This window comes from Pelmatolapia mariae, linkage group LG1 (assembly GCF_036321145.2).
Source record: "Pelmatolapia mariae isolate MD_Pm_ZW linkage group LG1, Pm_UMD_F_2, whole genome shotgun sequence".
Classification (NCBI taxonomy): domain Eukaryota; kingdom Metazoa; phylum Chordata; class Actinopteri; order Cichliformes; family Cichlidae; genus Pelmatolapia; species Pelmatolapia mariae.
The window spans coordinates 3,920,551-3,942,572 of record NC_086227.1 but is presented as its reverse complement, the minus strand read 5'-3'; the positions used below and the strand labels follow the sequence as shown (position 1 = coordinate 3,942,572).

The 22,022-nt window shown below is 42.4% G+C and overlaps 1 protein-coding gene across 1 annotated transcript in view; it reads left to right on the top strand.

The window, feature by feature from the left end:
- Nucleotides 1-22,022, top strand: part of LOC134625085 (CD82 antigen-like) — a 46,655-nt gene that overhangs the window by 7,945 nt on the left and 16,688 nt on the right. Inside the window, exons 2-3 of the mRNA XM_063470418.1 lie at nt 7,518-7,590; nt 14,517-14,589. Of these exons, the coding sequence (XP_063326488.1) occupies nt 7,522-7,590; nt 14,517-14,589 (142 nt within the window). The 5' untranslated portion in view covers nt 7,518-7,521. The remainder of the gene's footprint in view (nt 1-7,517; nt 7,591-14,516; nt 14,590-22,022) is intronic.

Genomic DNA, 22,022 nt, shown 5'->3' with positions numbered 1-22,022 from the left:
GCAGCGGCAAGCCTGCGCTGCAAGGACCTGCAAGGAGGAGAGGAGGATGGCAGCAACAAGGAAGAACCTGGATATAAGAAAGTATTTTTCAAAGAAACCTGTAAATCACTTAAAGTCAAGTTCACTCATAAAATGTGTCCGTCACAATAACGTTACAACCTATGCTAGGCCATACATGCCAACCCTCCCGATTTTTCCGAGAGAATCCCGGATTTCAGTGCCCCTCCCGAAAATCTCCCGGAGCCACCATTCTCCCGAATTTCCACCCGGACAACAAAATTGAAAAACCATATCCCAGATTGGCCCAGCCAATTCCAGTTTCCAACAATGGCTACTACCACTGCAGCTACTTAGTTTTAATATTACTCTTATTACTCTTTCTGGGTCGCAAAATAAACTTTTAGCATATTTTCAGGCGAGAATGTAGCTGTGTAAACTTCAGATAACTTAAACATGTTATTGTTTGGCCTTTTTCAGTGTTTTGTTTGTTCGTGAGTAAATCGGTTTGGCTGAGATTAAAGTTATTAGATTAGATTAAATAAAACTTTATTAATCCCTCGGGAGGGTTCTTCTGGGGTTTTTCACACAGCTGAATAAACGTCAAACAGAAAACTGATTAAACAAAAGTGTGAGATGGTCGAGAATCTACGCCAGCGTCCGGTTATATTTTAAACAGCAAGGAGCAGACGGCAGAGGTGACGTAATTCTGAAGGCTAGACCGTCCAATTTCACAGTCGCTCATTCCCGGCCTACTCGACTTTCGGAGGACCCGGCCCACTTAGACCTCAAAGGCCGGGTCCTCAGGTGGACGCACCCTCTGAATTGGGCTGGACACCCCCGGCCTGTTTTCGGCTGGACAATAATAATGGTGACATTTAACTTATTTTATCCAATAAGTAAACACTGTAAAATTCAAGTTTTTTGTATGTACATGTATTCCCCCCCAACAGCCCTTTTGAATGTCTCCCTAATTCTGAGGTCTCAGGGTTGGCAAGTATGTGCTAGGCTTTGGCCCACATCAGTCTAAAATTGTATGTAACCATGAATAACGTGTTGCCATGTCCACCAGGAGAGACTGGACAGTATAGATGTAAAACAAATATGCCAGCAGTTTATCTCAGTTAACAAGAGGAGAAGGCATGTGTTTGGCTGCTTCACATACTGGACATTGAGTTGTTGTGTGGGGCACCAGTAGTCCATGTCTGTTGCTGTAACAGTAGTTCATGTTTAGAATAAAAAGTCCCAGCTCACTGATTTGATCGGGGCAATAGTGTGCCTAAAGTTTTGCATAATTTTGCTGAGAGATCTTTTACTTTGTGGTAATCTTAGATGAGTAGTTTTATGGACAAAAACCACCAGGTCATTCAGTGTTCCCTTAGTGCTAATGTATCAGAGATGTTGGTGTAACTGAAGTAATGTTGTTAAGTCCTTAAGGTCATATTCTTTTATTGTCATGACTGTATTTAAAGCTATTTTTATTTTTGTATGATACCTGATTTATATGGAATATGGCTGAAGTAAACTAAAGCCTAAAATACTTAGTCAGTCATTTGTTTAATAGTAATTTAACATTATATAATTCACATATAAAACTATGAATTGTGATTTTAAATGGTTTAAAAGGATGTAGAATAGCATATGCAGGGAAGTATATTTCTCCTTTTTTTTATCAAGAAGCAAAGACAAAAAGGAAAAAAAAAGAAACAGGGCAGGGTTCGGTGGTTGAATCATCCGTCCCCACCAATGCCAAAACCAAATCTACGCCCTTGGGTAGACCCCAGCCTCTATCAGTCTGGTGCTCAGAGCTTGTTCTTGTGCTGCCATGATTAGTGTCTCTGGGGTGTCTTTTAGTCCAACTTTGTCTATCCATTGGTAGGATTTTTGAATATCAGCCACTTGTTCTATCAGTTGGAAAAACATGCCGAGCAGGGTTTGGGCCTTCCTTGATGGTTCATCTTCTTGCTTTCTTCTTTCTCGTGTTTCTGCTGCTTGAGATATTCATTAATCACATAATCAGTTGTGGCCATCTGTCTGATGTGCTCATGTTGTTGGATAGTGGTTCTGACACTCACTAATCCTCGGCCTCCTTCCGCTTAGTGTTCTGGATTTGGAGATAAACCCTCCATGTATGGTAAGGAGCCTTCTTGTCTTGATGTTTGTGGCATTTGCCATAGAATACCAGAAGTGGCAGGTCCACCACTGGCATCCTATGCTTTTTACAGATTAGAGCCTGTTTACTATGAGCACATATGACAAACATGAAAGCGTCTGGGTAAGATGTGGAGTATTTATGGTGCTTTTAATGTTGTTCAACATGGTGGTGGGTCAGTCTTGGTCTGGGGAGGCATATCCATGGAGGGAAGCACAGACCTCCACAGGGTAGGCAGCAGCACACTGACATTAGACATCGGGAGGAAGTCCTTACTGTTCTTACTGACTCTTTTCTGTATGCTTGACTTTACAGATTTATTATTGTTAGTATTATTATTGTTAGGATAAGTTTTAAGTTCCCTGGAAGGAATAATCATGTCTCTTCAAAGTGCAGTATAAGAACATATAACATCAGTAAGTGTGTCCAAATCATTCCAGCAAATCTCTTATCCCAGTGTGTGCAGTCATAACACTCTTTCAAGCAGAGCACAAATTGTTCTGTCCAGTTCTTTATCTCCTTTATCTGTGCTTTCTGTCTTTTTAAGACTGCTTTATAAGTGGGCACGGTTGTGGTCTGCAGTACCAAGTGGAGGTAGCGGGACTGACTTGTACAGTGATCCAACGTTTTGTCTAGTAGGACTGTTTAGTAGGACAGGAGACATACTTCCTTACATACATTTGTGCAACAATGACCTTGTAGTACCATATCACCCCATTAGAGCACTTCGCTCTCGCACTGCAGGCTTACTTGTTGTTGCTAGAGTATTTAAAAGTAGAATGGGAGGCAGAGCCTTCAGCTTTCAGGCCCCTCTTCTGTGGAACCAGCTTCCAGTTTGGATTTAGGAGACAGACACTATCTATAGTTTTAAGATTAGGATTTAAACTTTCCTTTTTGCTAAAGCATATAGTTAGGGCTGGACCAGGTCACCCTGAATTCTCCCTTAGTTATGCTGCAATAGGTGTAGACTGCTGGGGGATTCCCATGATGCATTGAGCATTTCTTCAGTCCCCTTTCTCACTCACTATGTGTTAATAGACCTCTCTGCACTGAATCATACTTGTTATTAATCTCCGTCTCTCTTCCTCAGCATGTCTTTATCCTGCTTTCTTTCTCTCACCCCAACCGGTCGCGGCAAATGGCCCCGCCCCTCCCTGAGCCTGGTTCTGCCGGAGGTTAAAAGTGTTAAAAGGGAGTTTTTCCTTCCCACTGTCGCCAAAGTGCTTGCTCATAGGGGGTCATATGATTGTTGGGTTTTTCTCTGTCTGTATTATTATAGGGTCTACCTTACAATGTAAAGTGGCTTGAAGCGACTGTTGTTACGATTTGGCGCTGTATAAATAAAATAAAATTTAATACTGATAGAAGTTAAATAGTGTCTCTTTAAGCGAGACATGATTAAAATCATCTAGAATGAAGTTAGGTGCCTCTGGTGAAAGTGATTGCCATTTTTCACTACATCACTGCTGTTATAAAAAGCTGTGGGAACTCTCGGGGCAGGTAAAATGGACAAACTGATAAAAGTTCATCATCTGCTGTGCAGATTAGTTCCATGACAGTCGCAGAGTTACAGTTTCATTCAGCAAAATAAAGACATACGTCGCTTCCTTGAGTTTTCTAGGTCACCTCGGCCTTTCGATCTAGACAAAAGGGTAATCTGAATCCCTCCAGAAAAAGGTCTGAAATCCTGTTTGGCTCCACTAAGCAATGTCTCTATAAAGGCTAAAATGCCACACTCTCTAAAATCCTTTTAGAATCAAATGTTTCCCTGGAGCGCACTCAGTTTGCTCCTCAGAACGTTAGCCATGATAACCGGCAGGGGAAGCTGGGTGTTTTCTCAGGAGCAACTTTACACCAGCTTGTTTATCCTGCTTCCTCCTCCTGCCTGACTCACTAGGGATAATTTTGTGTGGAAGAAGAGGCATATGACGTGTGAAATGCTCATTTATATGTGAGTGTGCACAGAGCCTGGACCAAAAAGCCTAGTTTAACAGATATAGCTGATAACCACCACTGTGATACTTACTGTCTGGGCTTGCCAAGTCAATTAATGCAAAGAAAGCCTGGCTGTGTTGAGCTTCTTTCATAGTATACCCTTGTGCCCTTATCTCACAGTGTGTTGCGTCACTGAGAGCTGCTGAGCTATGTAGGGTTGTGCCTGGTACTAGCAGAGGCTGGGAAAAAGGAGGAGGGGGTAGAAAAGGAGAGGCAGGAGGAGAGTTAAGTCTGCTTGTGGTGTCTTAGTTTTAATTATTTATTACATTACAGAATAAAACCAAAGGCTGATTGTGTTTCAGCCTTTTTTTCAGCTCTTTGTATAATTAAGACTCCATTGCTGAAGAAATTGCATGTTCAAGTGCATTTAAAGTTTGATGAACAACATTTAGACTGTCTGTGAAATACTGGGGAGAGTCTGATCAGATCAGACCAAAACTGAACTCTTTGGATGCCATAATACAGATCCTGTTTGGAGGTCAAACGCCACTGCGTATCACCCCCAAAACACCATACCAACAGTGAAGTTTGAAGGTGGAAACATGCTGTGGGGCTGTTTATCGGCATATGGCACTGGCAGTCCTCTAAAAATCGAAGGAAGGATGAATAGAAAAATGTACCCAGACATTCTTGATAAAAATTGACTGCCATCTACCAGGATGATGAAGATGAAATAAGGGTGGATGTTTCAGCAATGCAATGATTCAAAGCACACAGCCAAAGAAACTGTCAACTGGTTTCAGAGAAAGAAAATAAAGCTGCTAGAATGGCCCAGCCAATCACCTGACATGAGTCCAATTGAAAATCTATGGAAAGAACTAAAACTCACAGTTCACAGAAAGTGCCTTCAGGATGTGAAGCTTGTTTGTGTGGAAGAATGGCCAAAATCACACCTGAGCAATGCATGCAACTACTTTCTCCGTACGGGAGTCTTGAGGCTGTCGTCACCAACAAAGGCTTCTGTACAAAGTAATAAATAAATTTCAGTAACAGTGTTCAATATTGTTCCTTGTGTCATTTCTCATAATGACACATAATTTATGGACATCTATGGTTTGATTTCTTTGCATGTGTGGATTGGATGGGTTGTTACCAGCAACTGGTGAGAGTTTCATCTCAGCAGCGCCTTTCCAAATATATTTATTTTGAAAATTGGAAACATGTTTAATACTTATTTGACCACTGTATTGTTGGTCATGTCATGGAATTTAATGACACTATCAAAATGAATGCCAGGGTTACTTGAGTGGCTCATAAAAAATGTCTATGCTTTTGACTTTCACTTTTAGATCGCCCAACCCCACTAACAATTTGTCCTTAAAACAGTCACTTCAATCTGACTTTGCTACAGGAATTCACCAAAATCTTTCTCACTGGATATTGTCTTCCCACTGCCATCCCTGCAGGTGCCACCCTTTCCAAACTGGAACAAACACTGGTGTAACCCATTTACAGTAACAGGAAAGTGGGTCGCCCACAGGGCTCCACTGCCAGGGGAAGCATTGAGCAGGTTTTCCATATCTTACCCAGATTTCCATCGATTTGTTGGACAGTAAATGCCACTACTCTGTGGAGTGAGGGCTGATTGATGGTCCATTTGGGTTGGTTTGTTTTTTTCCCCCACAGATATGAGCCACCACACAGAAGTAATTTGCAGTGTTTGGTACGGCAATCCAGTCAGTTACAGTTGCAAATAGAGAGAAAAATCGGCCATGACGATTTGCACCCCTAAATCTATTGACCACCTTGACCTTAAAGGGCTATAGGGCCAGATTTTAGCAGGTGATCCAGGCGTTGGCATCCTTCATGCAGTGGAGTCATTGCAGTGAGGCAAATGAGCGTCCCAAGAGGTAATAATGAAGGGAGTGGACTGGCCACCACGTGGTCAGACACTCCTCCACCGTGATATATGTGGCCTTACTCTCTCTGACAGCTTCCGGCTGATGTACACAATGGGCCGGTCGACCCCCTTACCTGCTGGGACAAAATGGCCCCCAGCCTCTGGCACTGCTCCATCCACTGGACCAGATCTGGCTCCCCATTTTGGGTGAGCTCAGTCAAGGGACTGGATAACTCTGCAAACCCAGGCACAAACCAACAGTAGTACCCAGCCAGCCCCAAGAAACTTTTATGGTCTTGGGACGCGGGCAGGATGCGATGGCTGCTGTTTTCTCCATCTGAGTGCATCCACTCTGTCACACCTGCAACTGGTGCAGAATGCTGCGGCACGGCTTTTAACTGGTAAAAAGAAAATTTGAGCATATTACTCCGGTTTTGGCCTCCTTACATTGGCTTCCAATTGAATTTAGAATCTATTTTAAAATCCTTTCACTGGTTATAAAATCCTTAAATGGTCTGGCACCTGTATATTTGTCTGACCTGCTGAAGCCCTATGTCCCCCCTCATTCACTCTGGTCAGCTGAGCAGCTGTTGCTCTCAGTCAGTAGATCACGGCTGAAACTTAGAGGAGACTCTACTGTTGCCCCAAAGCTTTGGAATGATCTTCCTCTTCACATTAGGCAATCTGCATCAGTGCTGGTTTATAAATCCAGATTAAAAACTCATTTTTATTCACTGGCCTTTGACTCAGTGGGTAACTGACACTGTTATTTTATTGCTGTTTAATTATTGTAGTTATTATTCTTTTTGTACCTTTTATATTTCTGCTGTACAGCAGTTTTGTCGGCCACTGCACACTTTTGCGAGTTGGCTGAGTAACTTGGCGGGTAAATTTGAGCTAGAAGAAGAGAGTAATACAAGCATTTTGTCTCCTGGTGAAGGGCCACGCTGCAGCCACCTCTCCGCCGCATCCTGCAGCCGGCATGATGGTTGGTCCTCCGCCTACATATGTCGTCCCCCCCCCCGCCCACTGGGCCATGATAGCCTTACAAACATCCATGAAGGTGATTGGCTGGGCCGTTCCAGCAGCTTTAATTTCTTTCTCTGAAGCCAACTAAGAGTTTCCTTGGCTGTGTTTTTGGGATCATTGTCTTGCTGAAGCATACTCCCTCATTTGGTCTTCATAATCCTGGTGGATGGCAGCCGATTGTTATCAAGAATGTCTTGGTACATTTTTCCATTCATCCTTCCTTCAATTTTATAAAGACTGCCAGTGCAGTCTCCCCATGCTCACAGATTGAGGTCATACTGGTTTTGCTGGTGTAATCTTTTAGATTTGAGCCCCTGGTCCTGATCTGATCATCATGATCCACAGCGGTCTCTAATTCTTACAGCATCTGTCGCCACTTCTTTACATCAAGATTATCTCTGATCTAAAGCTGTTACAATTAAACTGCATCCTGTAATAATCTCCGCTTCTGGGTCTGTTAATGTAAATTTCTATTATGACTCTTCATTTGTCTCATGTTCACAGATAAATGACCATGGGGAAAGGCTGCATGACAGCGAGCAAGTACTTCTTGTTCTTCTTCAACCTCATCTTCTTTGTAAGTATTTTAAATTTTCTAATGACTCATAAAAGTGCTCTGTTGCAGAAAAATGCACCTTTAGGATGGTGTTAGAGCAGCTGTATGTTTGTGATTGAGTTTATTACTCCATTCCATTCAGTTCACTTCAGTTTGATTTAATATTGCGCCAAATCACAACAAGAGTCGCCTCAAGGCGCTTAATATGGTAAGATAAAAACCCGACAATAACAAAGTACATTTGATAACACATAAGTAAGCATGGGAAAACTTGTATTGTAGAATATCATGCTTTGGCCTAAGATCTACTTTTTAGAAGAATTTTATAGATCTTAGATTGTGTCAAATGGTGCTAAATAGAACAGAATAGAATAGAATATAGTTTATTTCGAACATGTAAATATAACTAAAATGACAAAAGATTAAACCACTGACAGGTGGTGAGTAACAGATTATCTTGTTACAATGCAATGTTATGTTGGGATACCAAGGGCCCAGGCATTTAAGGCATTTCTGTCCAGGGTGTACTCTGCGTTTTGCTCTGTGGCGGCTGAAATAGACTTTCCACCCCCTTAAATTGGATAAGCAGAAGAAAAAGGATGGATATATAAATATGGTTTAAAGTAGTGCTTATTTGCTCTGACAGTGTAAGTCAGTTTAAGGCACTAACATCAACAGTCCACCAAAGTGACCAATCTTCCTTTGGGCTCTGCCCTCCAAACAGTGAAAAGTTAAGTTAGTTTATGCAAGCAGGATTCAGCTTTGAGCACATTAAGCAACCTGTCTGCGTGAAACTGTAGCAGCGAGTGCAACGCAGACACTCTCATATGCATGATGGCTTTTTTGTGCAAGTGGCTGTGACTTCTATGCATGCATGTTATTAAATTAACATGTAAGGAATTTAATTGTGCTTGCAATAGTTTGGGGGTGGTTTTCGCGCACTGAACTTTTGGCATACACTACTGGTCAGAAGTTTTACAACACCCCAATTTGTCCATTTATTCGAAATGATACAAAGGTAAGTGGTGAACTGCCAGACCTTTTTTAAAAAAAGGTAAGGTTACCCAAAACTGAAAAGTAATCTACATGTTAGAATTATACAAAAAGGCTTTTTTTTTTTCAAAATGGGTTAACAATTTAAAGCTGTTCTGCAGCAATGGAGGTTGATCAAGCCTTGAGAGCTGGTGCTACTAATACCTACAGCTGTTCCAACTGTTTTGGATTACTTACAACCCCCTCTGTGTGCATATTAGCAGTGTTGGAACGCACTGTAAAAATCAGCTGAACAGTATTGTACTGCAGAAAGTAGTGCGTTGCTGCAAAAATGGTGAGAAAAGGGCAATTATCAATGGAGACAGACTGTTACGACCCGGCTCGAAATGACCGTAACAAGAGCGGGGTGTCCCGCGACTTCCCACGCCCAAACAGACACAGCCACAGCGTCGGACTTTTTCACAACAGTGGCACTCACGGTAGTGGGAGTGTATATTTTCGGGGGTGAGCTAAGGCCAACACAACAAACAAAACTCAACCTAGGCTTCGGTTCCCCTCTAACCTGTTCAAGAAAAAGAAAACAAAGAAATGACACAGTCTGACCTCCCTGGTCTAAAAACACAGGAGAAAAGAAGGCTTCCCAAAATAATCGGCAGCTCACCGTAAGAATTAAACAACCCCTGCATGTTTAATTCCTACCTGCTTAAACTGCTCTAGATAGGGCATCAGCAAGGACATTATCGAGGCCCTTTTTATGGCTAATTTGTAAGTTGAAATCTTGTAAAAGGAGGGACCAGCGCATGAGTCGCTGGTTGGAGTTTTGCATTCGCAAAAGAAACACAAGCGGATTATGGTCTGTGAAAACTTGAACTGGCACGGAGCTAGACCCAACGTAGATCTCGAAGTGTTGTAAGGCTAGTGTAATACAAGCGCCTCCTTTTCGATGGTGCTATAGTTCGCTTGGTGTTTATTGAATTTCTTCGAGAAATAGCAGATCGGACGGTCCACTCCGTGCTCATCTGCCTGCAGCAGAACCGCATCCGCTGCAGTGGGCTGGCATCCACCTCCAACTTAAAAGGAGATTCAAAGTTAGGTGCTGCTAAAACTGGGGCACTGCACAATAAAGTTTTCACTGACTCAAAAGCAGTTTGGCACGCCACATTCCATGTGAAGGGTTTGGTTGGGCTGACTAGGTCAGTCAGGGGAGCGACTACGGAGGCAAAGTTTTTACAGAAACCGCGGTAATAACCACACATTCCCAAGAAGCGCCTTGTTTGCAGAATCGGAAACTCAATAATAGCCTCCACCTTCACGGTTACGGGGCACACTCGCTCGTGACCCACCTGCTTCCCGAGGTAGGTGATGGTGGCTTTTCTAAACTCACATTTGGTCAGATTAACAGTGAGCGATGCTTCCTCGAAACGCTTAAAGACAGTTAAGAGGGTTTGGAGATGACTGCTCCAGGAAGCAGAATAAATGACCACATCATCTAAGTAGGCATCACAGTTAGGGACCCCGGCCAAAACCTTAGCCATCAGACGCTGAAATGTCGCTGGCGCATTACGCAAGCCAAAGGGCATCACGGTATACTGAAGGAAGTGATCGGGGGTACCGAATGCAGAGATCTCAGACACTCTTGCAGTTAAAGGAACCTGCCCCTCTACATCAATGTCATGACATAAGACAGTCGTTTGGCGCGGGTGATCAGAGAAAAGTGACAAGTTATTTCTTATCAGAGTAATGATGTCAGTTTGAGCAGTTTCCGGTAAATCGGCAACAAATGATTCAAGATCATTTAAAATTACTGAATTTTTCAGCCCACTACCTAATGCATCATCCTTCCCAGATAATCCGTCATCCAACAGTTTGTACGTGGGGAGGACGGCAACAGCGCACACCGTGGGTGCTGTTGTATTTTGTTTACAGGGATAGAACAGTTTCAACGTGTTCACATGACAAACCCTGGTTTTTTGCCGCCGATCTGGAGTGCGAATCACATAATGGTTATTGTCGAGTTTACATTCAACACTGTAAGGACCCGCAAACTGCGTTAGTAAACTGGACTCCACTACGGGCAATAACATCAACACCTTCTCCCCTGGTTGAAAACTTCTATCCACAGCTTTTTTGTCAAAACGAGCCTTCATTTTAGTTTGCACTTGCTTCAGGTTTTCCCCCGGCTATTTTCCACGCTAGGCGAAGCCTGTCTCGAAGCTGACTCACGTAGTCAAGTACACTACACGGCTCCTCCGGGGTCTCCGACAACCATTTTTCCCTCAAAAGTCGGAGAGGGCCTCGGACCACATGTCCGAAAACCAACTCCGCGGGGCTAAACCCCAGCGACTCCTGTTTCGCCTCTCTAATGGCAAACAACAATAGGGGCAACCCCTCATCCCACTCTTTACCTGACTCCAAACAGAACTTGCGTAACATAACTTTGAGAGTTTGGTGGAACCTTTCCAAAGCACCTTGACTTTCGGGGTGATATGGACTGGATGTAACATGCTTGGCATGTAGTTTTTAACAACCTGTGCAAAGACTCTGGACATGAAGTTGGTGCCTTGGTCCGTTTGAATGATTTTCGGCAACCCAAACACAGAAAAGAATCCGATCAAAGCTTTAATTACTGCTTTGGCCTTCATCGTACGCAGCGGAATGGCTTCCGGAAATCTCGTTGCTGAGCACATCACAGTAAGAATATACTGATTACTGGCTTTTGTTCTCAGCAACGGTCCCACACAGTCTAGTATTACCTTTTCAAAAGGTTCACTCATTACTGGGATAGGAGACAACGGCGCAGGTGGAATGGGTTTATTGGGTTTGCCCACCAACTGGCAGATGGCACAAGATCGACAGTAAGCAGCTACATGTTTTTTTAAGCCAGGCCAAAAGAAATTGCGCAACACTCGGTAATAAGTTTTATTTATTCCGAGGTGCCCAGCCATCATGTGCTAAGCTTAACACCTGGTCACGATGCTGGGACGGTACCACCACCTGTGTAACACTTGATGTTCCACCCTGATCAGCAGACCACCGCCTCATTAACACGCCATCCTGCAGGAAAAAACGGTGGAAGAATGCTCTCCCCAGCCCTGGCAACGGCTGCAAAACAGGGACTCAAAGACTTATCACTTTCCTGAGCGCTTACCAAAGCGTCTTTATTCACATCGCCGCTCAATTCCGGCATTAAATTTAGCACACTACAGTTATCCCCCACACTGTCTTTCTCCCCTACAGAAGGTTTTTGCCCCCCAGCCACAAATGTATCTGCGATACTAACGACATCAGCAAATTTGCGCGCTTGCGCCCGCGTAACAGCACAAACGGGAAAAACTGTCGCTTCTGGATCAGTAACATCTGAGGCAGCAACAGGGGTATCCATCACTTCAGGCGGTGGAAACACTTTCCCCCCGGCCAAATCATTGCCCAAAATAAAAGACACACCTTTAAACGGCAACTGACGTCTTATGGCGACCTTCACAGATCCAGTTATGATAGGTGAGTGTAAATATACTCTGTGGAGTGGCGCCCGAAGAACACTCATTTCAATTCCCCACACTAACACATCCGTGTGGCAGGCGGTTTTATCCGACAGTGGCAACACATCATCTAACATAAAAGATTGATGTGACCCGGTGTCCCGGAGAATGGTGATAGGAACCCTGTCCTTCTCTTCTCCTGCCACCGAAACGAAGCCTTGGGAAAGGAATGGTTTAAAACGTGACTCTACCTCCATTTCTGGGTCACACCCCTGCATCTGATCAGGACAGACAGGTGGGGAAACTACTTTAATGAGCCCCACGGGTCCCTTAGACCCTCTGCGCTGCTCTTTCTTCCGCAGCGCAGGACAACTGGCGATCAGGTGACCAGACTCACGGCAATAAAAACATTCCCGCCTTTCAGTTTCCTCCTGTCTCACCCTTTGGATCTGTTTAGGGGACCTTTGTCTCTTTTCCTGCCCTCCCCTCACTTCTCGTGCCGCCCCAGTTGAAAAAATGACTTTATGTGTGAGGGTAAATTCATCCGCTAAAACTGCTGCTTTTGCCAGGGACGTCACCTTCTGCTCATTTAAATAAACAACCAACTGATCCGGGAGACATTTTTTTAAATTCTTCTAAAAGAACCAACTCCTTCAATCCCTCCATATCCTTCACTGTGCTGGCTTGCATCCAGCGTTCAAACAAGCGATGTTTCTCACGGGCAAACTCCACAAAGGTTTGTTCAGCGGTGTTTTCACTCTTACGAAATTTCTGTGATCTACGGCTGCTCCGTCTGGACCTCGGACAAGTGCACGGGAAGTCTGCCACACCCCCCGCACCGCAGCTCTTCAGTCGCCCTTTTATAGTTCAGGTTCACAGCAGGAACCAGTTACAGCAGGCCACTCCTTAGGTCCACCAATCACAGCCGAGCCCCTGCACAGGTGAATTTGCATACATACATTAAGAGAACAAATAAACCACCAACACACGCACGTAACACAGACCATCATAGCAAAGAAAGTCAAGGTGTCAGTGAGTACAGTTTCCTTCACCATCAAAAGGCACTCAGAAACAAACTCTGACAGGAAGAGGTCCGGCAGACCCAAAGCCACAAATGAAACAGAGGACAAGTTTCTGAGAGTTAACAGCTTGTGTGATAGGCGTAAGCAAGTCTCTGTTTCAACTATGAAGAGAAGACTTTGAGCTGCAGGTTTGACAGGACGAGTTGCAGCAAGAAAGCCATTGACAAAGAGGCTTGCCTGGGCCATGAAACACCACCATTGGACTACTGAAGACTAGAAGAAGGGACTGATGATTTAAAATTTGAAATCTTCAGTTCATCACGTAGGATCTTTGTACACCATCGAGTATGTGAAAGGATGGTTCCACAGTTACATCAACTGTCAAACATGGAGGAGGAAGTGTGATGGTCTGGGGCTGTTTTGCTGGATTCAGGGTCGGTGAGAGTGAGAGGCACCCTGAACCAAAATGGCTACCACAGCATTCTGCAGCACCATGCAATACCCTCTGGTATGCACCTAGTTGGTCAGGGATTCATCCTCAATCATCAAAGATAATGACCCACAACATGATGTTCAAGCTATGTCAGAACTACCTCAGGAAAAAAGAAAAAGATGGTAAGCTTGAAAACATGGAGTGTCCACCACAGTCTCCAGACTGAAACCCCATCGAGCTGGTTTGGGATGAACTGGACAGAAGAGTGAAAGGTCCACATTTATGGGAAGTTATGCAACATATATGGGAAGAACTTTCTGAAGAATATTGGATTTCTATTGTGGAAAGAATGCCAAAGGTGGCTACTTTGATGAGTCAGAGGTTTAGAATACATTTTGGGCTATAAGTCGATTACATGATTTCCTTTTTTAACTCCAGTTGCTTATTTGTACTATGCTTTCTTTTCAGAGTGCAATGTGATGTTAAACTGCATAATTTTCAATAAAAATTGGAGAAAGTGGGATGTAAATGTAAATATAAATGTAATTCCAAACAAACATAGACAAACAGACAAACATGTTGTTGGCTTGTTGGCTAATATTTAGGAATATTCAATACAGCAGCTTTTTGTCAAAATAAAAGTAAAATGTAAAGAAACTAATCAACTCAGGACAATTTGCAGTGTTGCATTAAAACCCTTAATAGAAGTGAGTTTTCATTGTACCTGCATTTCACCCTCTGCATTTGCAGCTTTTGACATAATCCCTACGGTTTAGTTTCCACTGTGTTCCTATTTGTACTGACAGATATTTCACCTACAGCTTACCTTTAGATACTTCTGAAAACACATAATTTCATGCTTTTTATTAATTAGTTTTTAGCACCAATTTTGATCAAAGTTTTTTTTTAAATACATGAAAATCATGGAAATGAAGTGGTGTTTGTAACTATCAAATTTGTGGTATTGTGACATCCTTTCATTCTGATAGTTCTCATGCAGTTCTCATATGTATCCTCCAGCTGTTTGGGGCCGTCATCGTTGGCTTTGGATTTTGGATTCTCCTGGACAATCAGACTTTCATCATTGCCCTGAGTAAGTGCTTGATCAGGTTTGAGGTCATCTGTACTTCTCTGTGTGTTTTAACCAGTGGTGGGAAGTAACGAGGTACAAATACTTTGTTACTGTACTTGAATGAATTTTTAGGTATCTGTACTTGAGTGTTTATTTAAATTTATGGTTTTCAGGGTTTTTATTGTTAACTTGGTTTCCCTGGGTCTTTTCCCGTGTTGTAGTTGTGTGTCTTATTTTGAAAGAAGTATTTACACGTTACCATAGCGACCAGAGAGCATTAAGGGGCAGATAGGAGGATCTAACTCTTTATATTGTTGGTGCATTTCAGGAGGACGCTGCTAATAAAGTTACACAATTACACAGTGAACTCGTGTCTATTATTATATTTACAAAATACAACAGTTTTTGTCTTGTTCATATCGTTTTATTTTGTTGTATTTATCCGCAACACCTTAAAGGCCCATCCGTGAAAATAGTGTCTGACGTTAAACCGGTCCATGGCCCGAAAAAGGTTGGGGACTGCTTATCTAGAACAAGTGGCCTGAAAGGAGTGCAGGTGTCCGTATGTTGTGGTTGCGGTACTTCAAATCTAGCTAGCGTTACATGGAGGAAACATGAAGGGAGTTACATTTTTTAAGTGTCAGGTAATTTGAAATTCAACATTTTTATCAGGTTAACATAAACAAACATACCAACTGTTGTGTGCAGTTTGACGCTGAGTGTGTTGCTGAAAATAGTTGGTAGTTTGTATGAGATAAAGATGTTAGCTTGTCGTACTGTGGTTAATTTATTGTTGATTTGCTGAATCCACATTTGTACCAACAGTCTAGTAACAACACAATATACAGTATGCAGTCAGTTTAGAAAATGGGAATCGGCCAAGACATTTTGAGTTGTGATTCTTTTCCCTATGTGGAGACACTACACAGATCTAAGCGTTCCCCACCTGCTGAATCCCTACATAACAGATTCAGCCTGAGTGCATTCAATTGAATTAGAATTTATATTTAAATATTGGAATTAGTATGTACTAATATTATTTTATTATATTAATATAGCACAGGGATCAGTTTCCTTTGTACAGAATGGTAAGTAGAAATGTCCTTCAAGGAGCTACTTTTTACTTTCCTACTTTGAGTACTTTTCAGAGCCTATACTTTTTCACTTTTACTTGAGTAAAAAAGATGCCTCAGTACTTTTACTGGAGTATTTTTTTAAACACAGGTATCTATAGTTATATCTAAGTAAAGAAAGTCTGTACTTTTTCCTCCTCTGGTTTTAACTTTACTTAAGTCACTTTTCTGTGGGTTGTGATCTTATTGAATAGGAGTATAAAAATACAACCTGCTGTCTTGACCAGTGTTTGGTGTGAGTCCTACTAAAACAGAAATGCTATATTGTATTTTCTCCAGTGGATCCTTCCCACTAAACCCCTTGTGGATTGCATTTATGCCAAAAAAAAACCAAGAAGCTATGATTAAGAGCCTAAATGTGGCCATGTTCTAGCTCCAAGTGTCTCCAAGTGTCACTGTTTGTTTGTGTGACAGGAAGAAAAAAGAAGAAATGCAACCATTGGGAACCTCAGATTTTATGGTTTATTTATTTGAACTGTTAAAACACAAACTATGAAACTCAAAACTGTATCAATATATGATCAGACATAAGCATACCATTCATATTTTGTCAAAGGATTTCATTTTTTGAACACTTTCCAGCAAATTCTGGATAATTGATTTTTGTTTTTTTTAAACAATCATAAGATCCTATTTAAAATAAGATTAAAATCTGTAAAACAAAACCAGAATCTATTTTTTAGAGACAGCTTACCATGAAATCACTTTTACAGTAATTATTTTAGTAATGAATCTATGTTTTTTACATCCAATGTATCGATACTTCTGTGACTATACATCATAGACATTAAACCGGTGCAGAGAAACTATGTTGCAGCCTATGATACTGATGAGTTATAGATTTTGGCTTTAGATTGTGATTTTTGGGGGTTTGTCAAATATAATATATAATAATTTAATCAACATAAAGTATGTGCTACAAACTGTCTGTTTCCTAAACTTTCTCAAAGTAGTAGTATGGACTACCTGTACATTTTTATGTAGTTATTCCATTAGCAACAAGATTATCAGTAATTGATCTTAAAAAAAGTCTGAAAGCCAGCAGTTATTGGTGATACCAGGAAATTATGTCTTGAGGTGTATGTATGTTGAGTTAAACAAATATATCCAGCTACTTTCCTTAATTTTTTGTATGTTTTGCTCTTTGCCTTCAAGCTGGCAGTAATTAAACCGTTACTTTAAAAGCCATCTCTGGACCCAGCAGTCTTAGCTAATTATAGGCCAATCTCCAACCTTCCTCTCATATCAAAAATTCTTGAAAGAGTAGTTATCAAACAGCTAACAGATCATCTGCAGAGGAATGGCTTATTTGAAGAGTTTCAGTCAGGTTTCAGAGCTCATCACAGCACAGAAACAGCTTTAGTGAAGGTTACAAATGATCTTCTTATGGCCTCTGACAGTGGACTCATCTCTGTGCTTGTCCTGCTAGACCTCAGTGCAGCGTTCGATACTGTTGACCATAATATCCTATTAGAGGAATTGGAGCACGCTGTAGGTATTACAGGTACTGCGCTGCAGTGGTTTGTATCATATCTATCTAATAGACTCCAATTTGTTCATGTAAATGGAGAGTCCTCTTCACACAGTGAAGTTAATTATGGAGTTCCACAGGGTTCAGTGCTAGGACCAATTCTGTTTACATTATACATGCTTCCCTTAGGCGGTATCATCAGAAGACATAGTATATATTTTTACTGCTATGCAGATGACACCCAGCTCTATCTGTCCATGAAGCCAGAAAACACACACCAATTAGTTAAACTGAATATCTTAAATAATGGATTTTATTTATATAGCGCTTTTCTAGGCACCCAAAGCGCTTTACAATTCCACTATTTATTCACTCTCACATTCACACACTGGTGGAGGCAAGCTACAGTTGTAGCAACAGCTGCCCGGGGGCAGACTGACAGAAGCATAAAGACTTGGATGACCTGCTTCTAAATTCAGATAAAACTGAAGTTATTGTACTCTATAGCTAGGGCAGGATTAAGTGATCCTGAATTCTCCCTTAGTTGCACTGCAGTGCATCTAGGCTGCTTGGGGATTCCCATGATGCATTGTGTGTTTCTTCTTTGTGACCCTTTTCCCTTACTACGTGTTTACACACCTCTCTTCATTTAATTATTAGTTATTATTAATCGCTGGCTGTGTTCCACAGTGTGTCTTTGTCCCATCTTCCTTTTCCTAGCCCCAACTGGTCGCGGCAGATGGCCATACATTCCTGAGTCTGGTTCTGCTGGAGGTTTCTTCCTGTTAAAAGGAAGTTTTTCCTTCCCACTGTTGCCAAAATGCTTGCTCATAGGGGTTCGTGCGATTGTTGGAGTTTTCTCTGTTTTCTTTGAATTACTGTAGGGTCTTTACCTTAAGATATAAAGCACCTTGAGCCATGATTAAATGAGATCATTAAATAAAGACATAACAGTCAGTGACATTGCTTTTAAAGTTTCTCATGAAGTTTTTGTGAAGTGCTGTTTTCGACTAAGGAGCTTGGAAAGAAAAGCGTCTGGACTTCTTTAAGTTGCTTGAAGACGTTTCACCACTCATCCGAGAAGCTTCTTCAGTTCTAGGGTCAAATGGTGGAGAGTCCCAGATTTAAACCCTGTGGGAGTATCCCCCCAAGAGGGACAATGGACCCTCTAATGAATTCAGTCAGTCAGGAAAAATCACAAAAAAACAAACAACGGTTATGATTATTTTAGTACTTATTAGGAAGTTTTTTTTGCATTTCTTCACAGATATTTGCTTCTGCAGGTGTTCAAGTTGGGCATGATACTACCTTACAGATAACAGTTATTATTAACAATAATAGTTAATATTTTCCAAATAGAAATACAGATTTAACACTGGTATCAAAACTTAAAACTTTGATCTGTCCTTAACCTTGACAGAGGACTGTGTGTCTGTATCGGTGCAGTACAGATCAGAGGGACATGGTCTCTAAGGATTCTCAATAATCTTGCTATAGAACAAAAGAACACTTGGTGGGACATCAAAATTCTTGAGGGATATAAAATTAAAGCCCAAGAATGAATACTAAAATGTCAAAGAGGAAAACTGGATTAAATGTCAGATGTTTGAAGTCTGACTCAAGCAGAAACATTTTCATGACTATACTGAATCTTTAACCAAAGTCATATACCAAAAGTTTCAGTTTGAAAACGCATCTGTTTGTAGTTGTTGAGTAACTGAAGAGCCATTGTTTGTTATGACATAGCAGATTGTAAATCTAACATCAGAAAGATCTTTAAAACTTACAAGGTTAACCTGCAGTAATAATATATCAAGATGGTAAAAAGAGATTAAGAGAAAGAGAAAGATGAGTTGTGTCCATGAGGGGGAAAAAGGTACAGACATGACTGAAGAGGGTTCAATGAAGACATATAGAGACAGTGACCAAGTGTAATAGAGAAAGAATAGAACAGTGAACATCACTGAGGATGTTTGTCAGCCATGGCTGCTCAGCAGGTGTCCTCATCAGACACAGGGCTCTTTCAGCTCTGTCCAGCATCAGTATGCATCACATCAGCCTAGTGCGCTCACTCCCTTACTCATCACTCCACACTCGCAACCCACGATACATCACTGGCTGGACAAAGCTGAAAGGATAGACAGATGGCCTGATAGCACAAGTCCAGAGAGTTGAGCTCAGGAATGTGGTCATACAACGCAAACCGTATGAAATGTCTACATGGCTCACTTATGTGCAGATGCATTTTTGTATCTGTGTTAATGTTTCGCTCCAGTATCCCCACCTTTACTGTCGGATGTCATCTTCTTTTATTATATATATATATATATATATATATATATATATATATAAATAAAAACACCCATCTCGTCCCTGCGGGCGGTTTATCCTTCAAGCTCGGGTCCTCTACCAGAGGCCTGGGAGCTTGAGGGTCCTGCGCAGTATCTTAGCTGTTCCCAGGACTGCGCTCTTCTGGACAGAGATCTCCGATGTTGTTCCCGGGATCTGCTGGAGCCACTCGCCTAGCTTGGGAGTCACCGCACCTAGTGCTCCGATTACCACGGCGACCACCGTTACCTTCACCCTCCACATCCTCTCGAGCCCTTCTCTGAGCCCTTGGTATTTCTCCAGCTTCTCGTGTTCCTTCTTCCTGATATTGCTGTCATTCGGAATCGCTACATCGATCACTACGGCCGTCTTCTTCTGTTTGTCTACCACCACTATGTCCGGTTGGTTAGCCACCACCATTTTGTCCGTCTGTATCTGGAAGTCCCACAGGATCTTAGCTCGGTCATTCTCCATCACCCTTGGGGGCATCTCCCATTTTGACCTCGGGACTTCCAGGTTATACTCGGCACAGATGTTCCTGTACACTATGCCGGCCACTTGGTTATGGCGTTCCATGTATGCCCTGCCTGCTAGCATCTTGCACCCTGCTGTTATGTGCTGGATTGTCTCTGGGGCATCTTTACACAGCCTGCACCTGGGGTCTTGCCTGGTGTGATAGACCTCAGCCTCTATGGATCTTGTGCTCAGTGCTTGTTCCTGTGCTGCCATGATTAGTGCCTCTGTGCTGTCTTTCAGTCCAGCTTTGTCCAGCCACTGGTAGGATTTCTGGATATCAGCCACCTCCTCTATCTGCCGGTGGTACATACCGTGCAGGGGCCTGTCCTTCCATGATGGTTCCTCGCCTTCCTCCTCTTTCTTGGGTTTCTGCTGCCTGAGGTATTCACTGAGCACGCTGTCAGTTGGGGCCATCTTCGTGATGTATTCGTGGATGTTTCTTGTCTCATCCTGGACTGTGGTGCTGACACTCACCAGTCCCCGGCCTCTTTCCTTCTGCTTAGCGTACAGCCTCAGGGTGCTGGACTTGGGTTGATGGTCATGGTCATGAGCTTTCTTGTCTTGATGTCAGAAGCTTCTATCTCCTTTAGCCAGCTTATTATCCCAGCAGGGTACCTGATCACGGGCAGGGCATCGGGTGTTGATAGCCCGGATCTTGTTCTTACCATTCAGCTGACTCCTCAGGACTTGCCTGACCCTCTGCAGGTACTTGGTGGTTTCCTAGCGACCTCTTCATGGTTCCCATTTGCCTGTGGGATGCCCAGGTACTTGTAGCTGTCCTCTATGTCTGCAATGTTGCCTTCTGGTAGTTCGATCCCCTCAGTTCTCACTACCTTCCCTCTCTTTGTTGTCATCCGACTACACTTCTCCAGTCTGAACGACATTCTGATGTCATTGCTGTATATCCTGGTGGTGTGGATCAGTGAATCGATGTCTCGTTCGATGTCTCTTGGCATACAGCTTGTACATATTGTACATATATATAATAAAAGAAGATGACATTCGACAGTATGACAGCTGAGCCTCTTGGAGGGCTAAATTCAATTCAGTTCAATTTTATTTGTACAGGTGGGCCCTACAATACTACATACAGAGCCGAATACAATGACCTCTTTTTTATCTGAATTAATGAAGCAAAAAGTTAGAGGTCCAGGTCTTTCCTGCAATTTAACTCATTTGTGTGTGTTATCTGGCTTCACAGATACAGTAGGGTATCTATCTATAGATACAGTTGGCACAGAGATGCGTCCACTGTCAGAGGCCATAAGAAGATCAATTTTAACCTTCACTAAAGCTGTTTCTGTGCTGTGATGAGCTCTGAAACCTGACTGAAACTCTTCAAATAAGCCATTCCTCTGCAGACGATCTGTTAGCTGTTTGATAACTACTCTTTCAAGACTTTTTGATATGAGAGGAAGGTTAGAGATTGGATTATAATTAGCTAAGACTGCTGGGTCTAGAGATGGCTTTTTAAGTAACAGCTAAAGAGCGAATGACTTCACCAGACTACGCTAAGTCCATGTTCTGGCCTGATCGTTCTGTTTGTATGCACACACTGACAGAAAGAAGTCAGAGAAGTAGAAGAAAATGAAAGTGCTCTCGCCTACTTAATGGGAGCCTCCCAGTGACCCACCCAATTCATCAGGATGCCTGATAAAGGCCAGATTTAGTCTTGACCAGCACAAAAAAACTCTTTTGGTATCAAAAAGCTGCTGTCAGGGTTTACCAAAGAGCTGCAGTGTCAGTTTTGTCACTGAAGCTGGAGACAAATGCCCATGGAAGTGTAAAATCTACTAACAGTGCCCTAATTTATAAACAAAGATGCAGTCAGTTCATTTCAACAATTACCAGCCAAGAACTGAGCAGATTAGCAGCTCAAAAATGCGTGCAGCCAATGAGGAAGTTAGGGAGGGAGTGTTGTCCCAACAAAAATAATCCAGTGTAAGTGCAGGTTTCAGACCTGTGTCTCTCTGAAAACAGGCTGAAGAAGAATCAGTATGATTTTT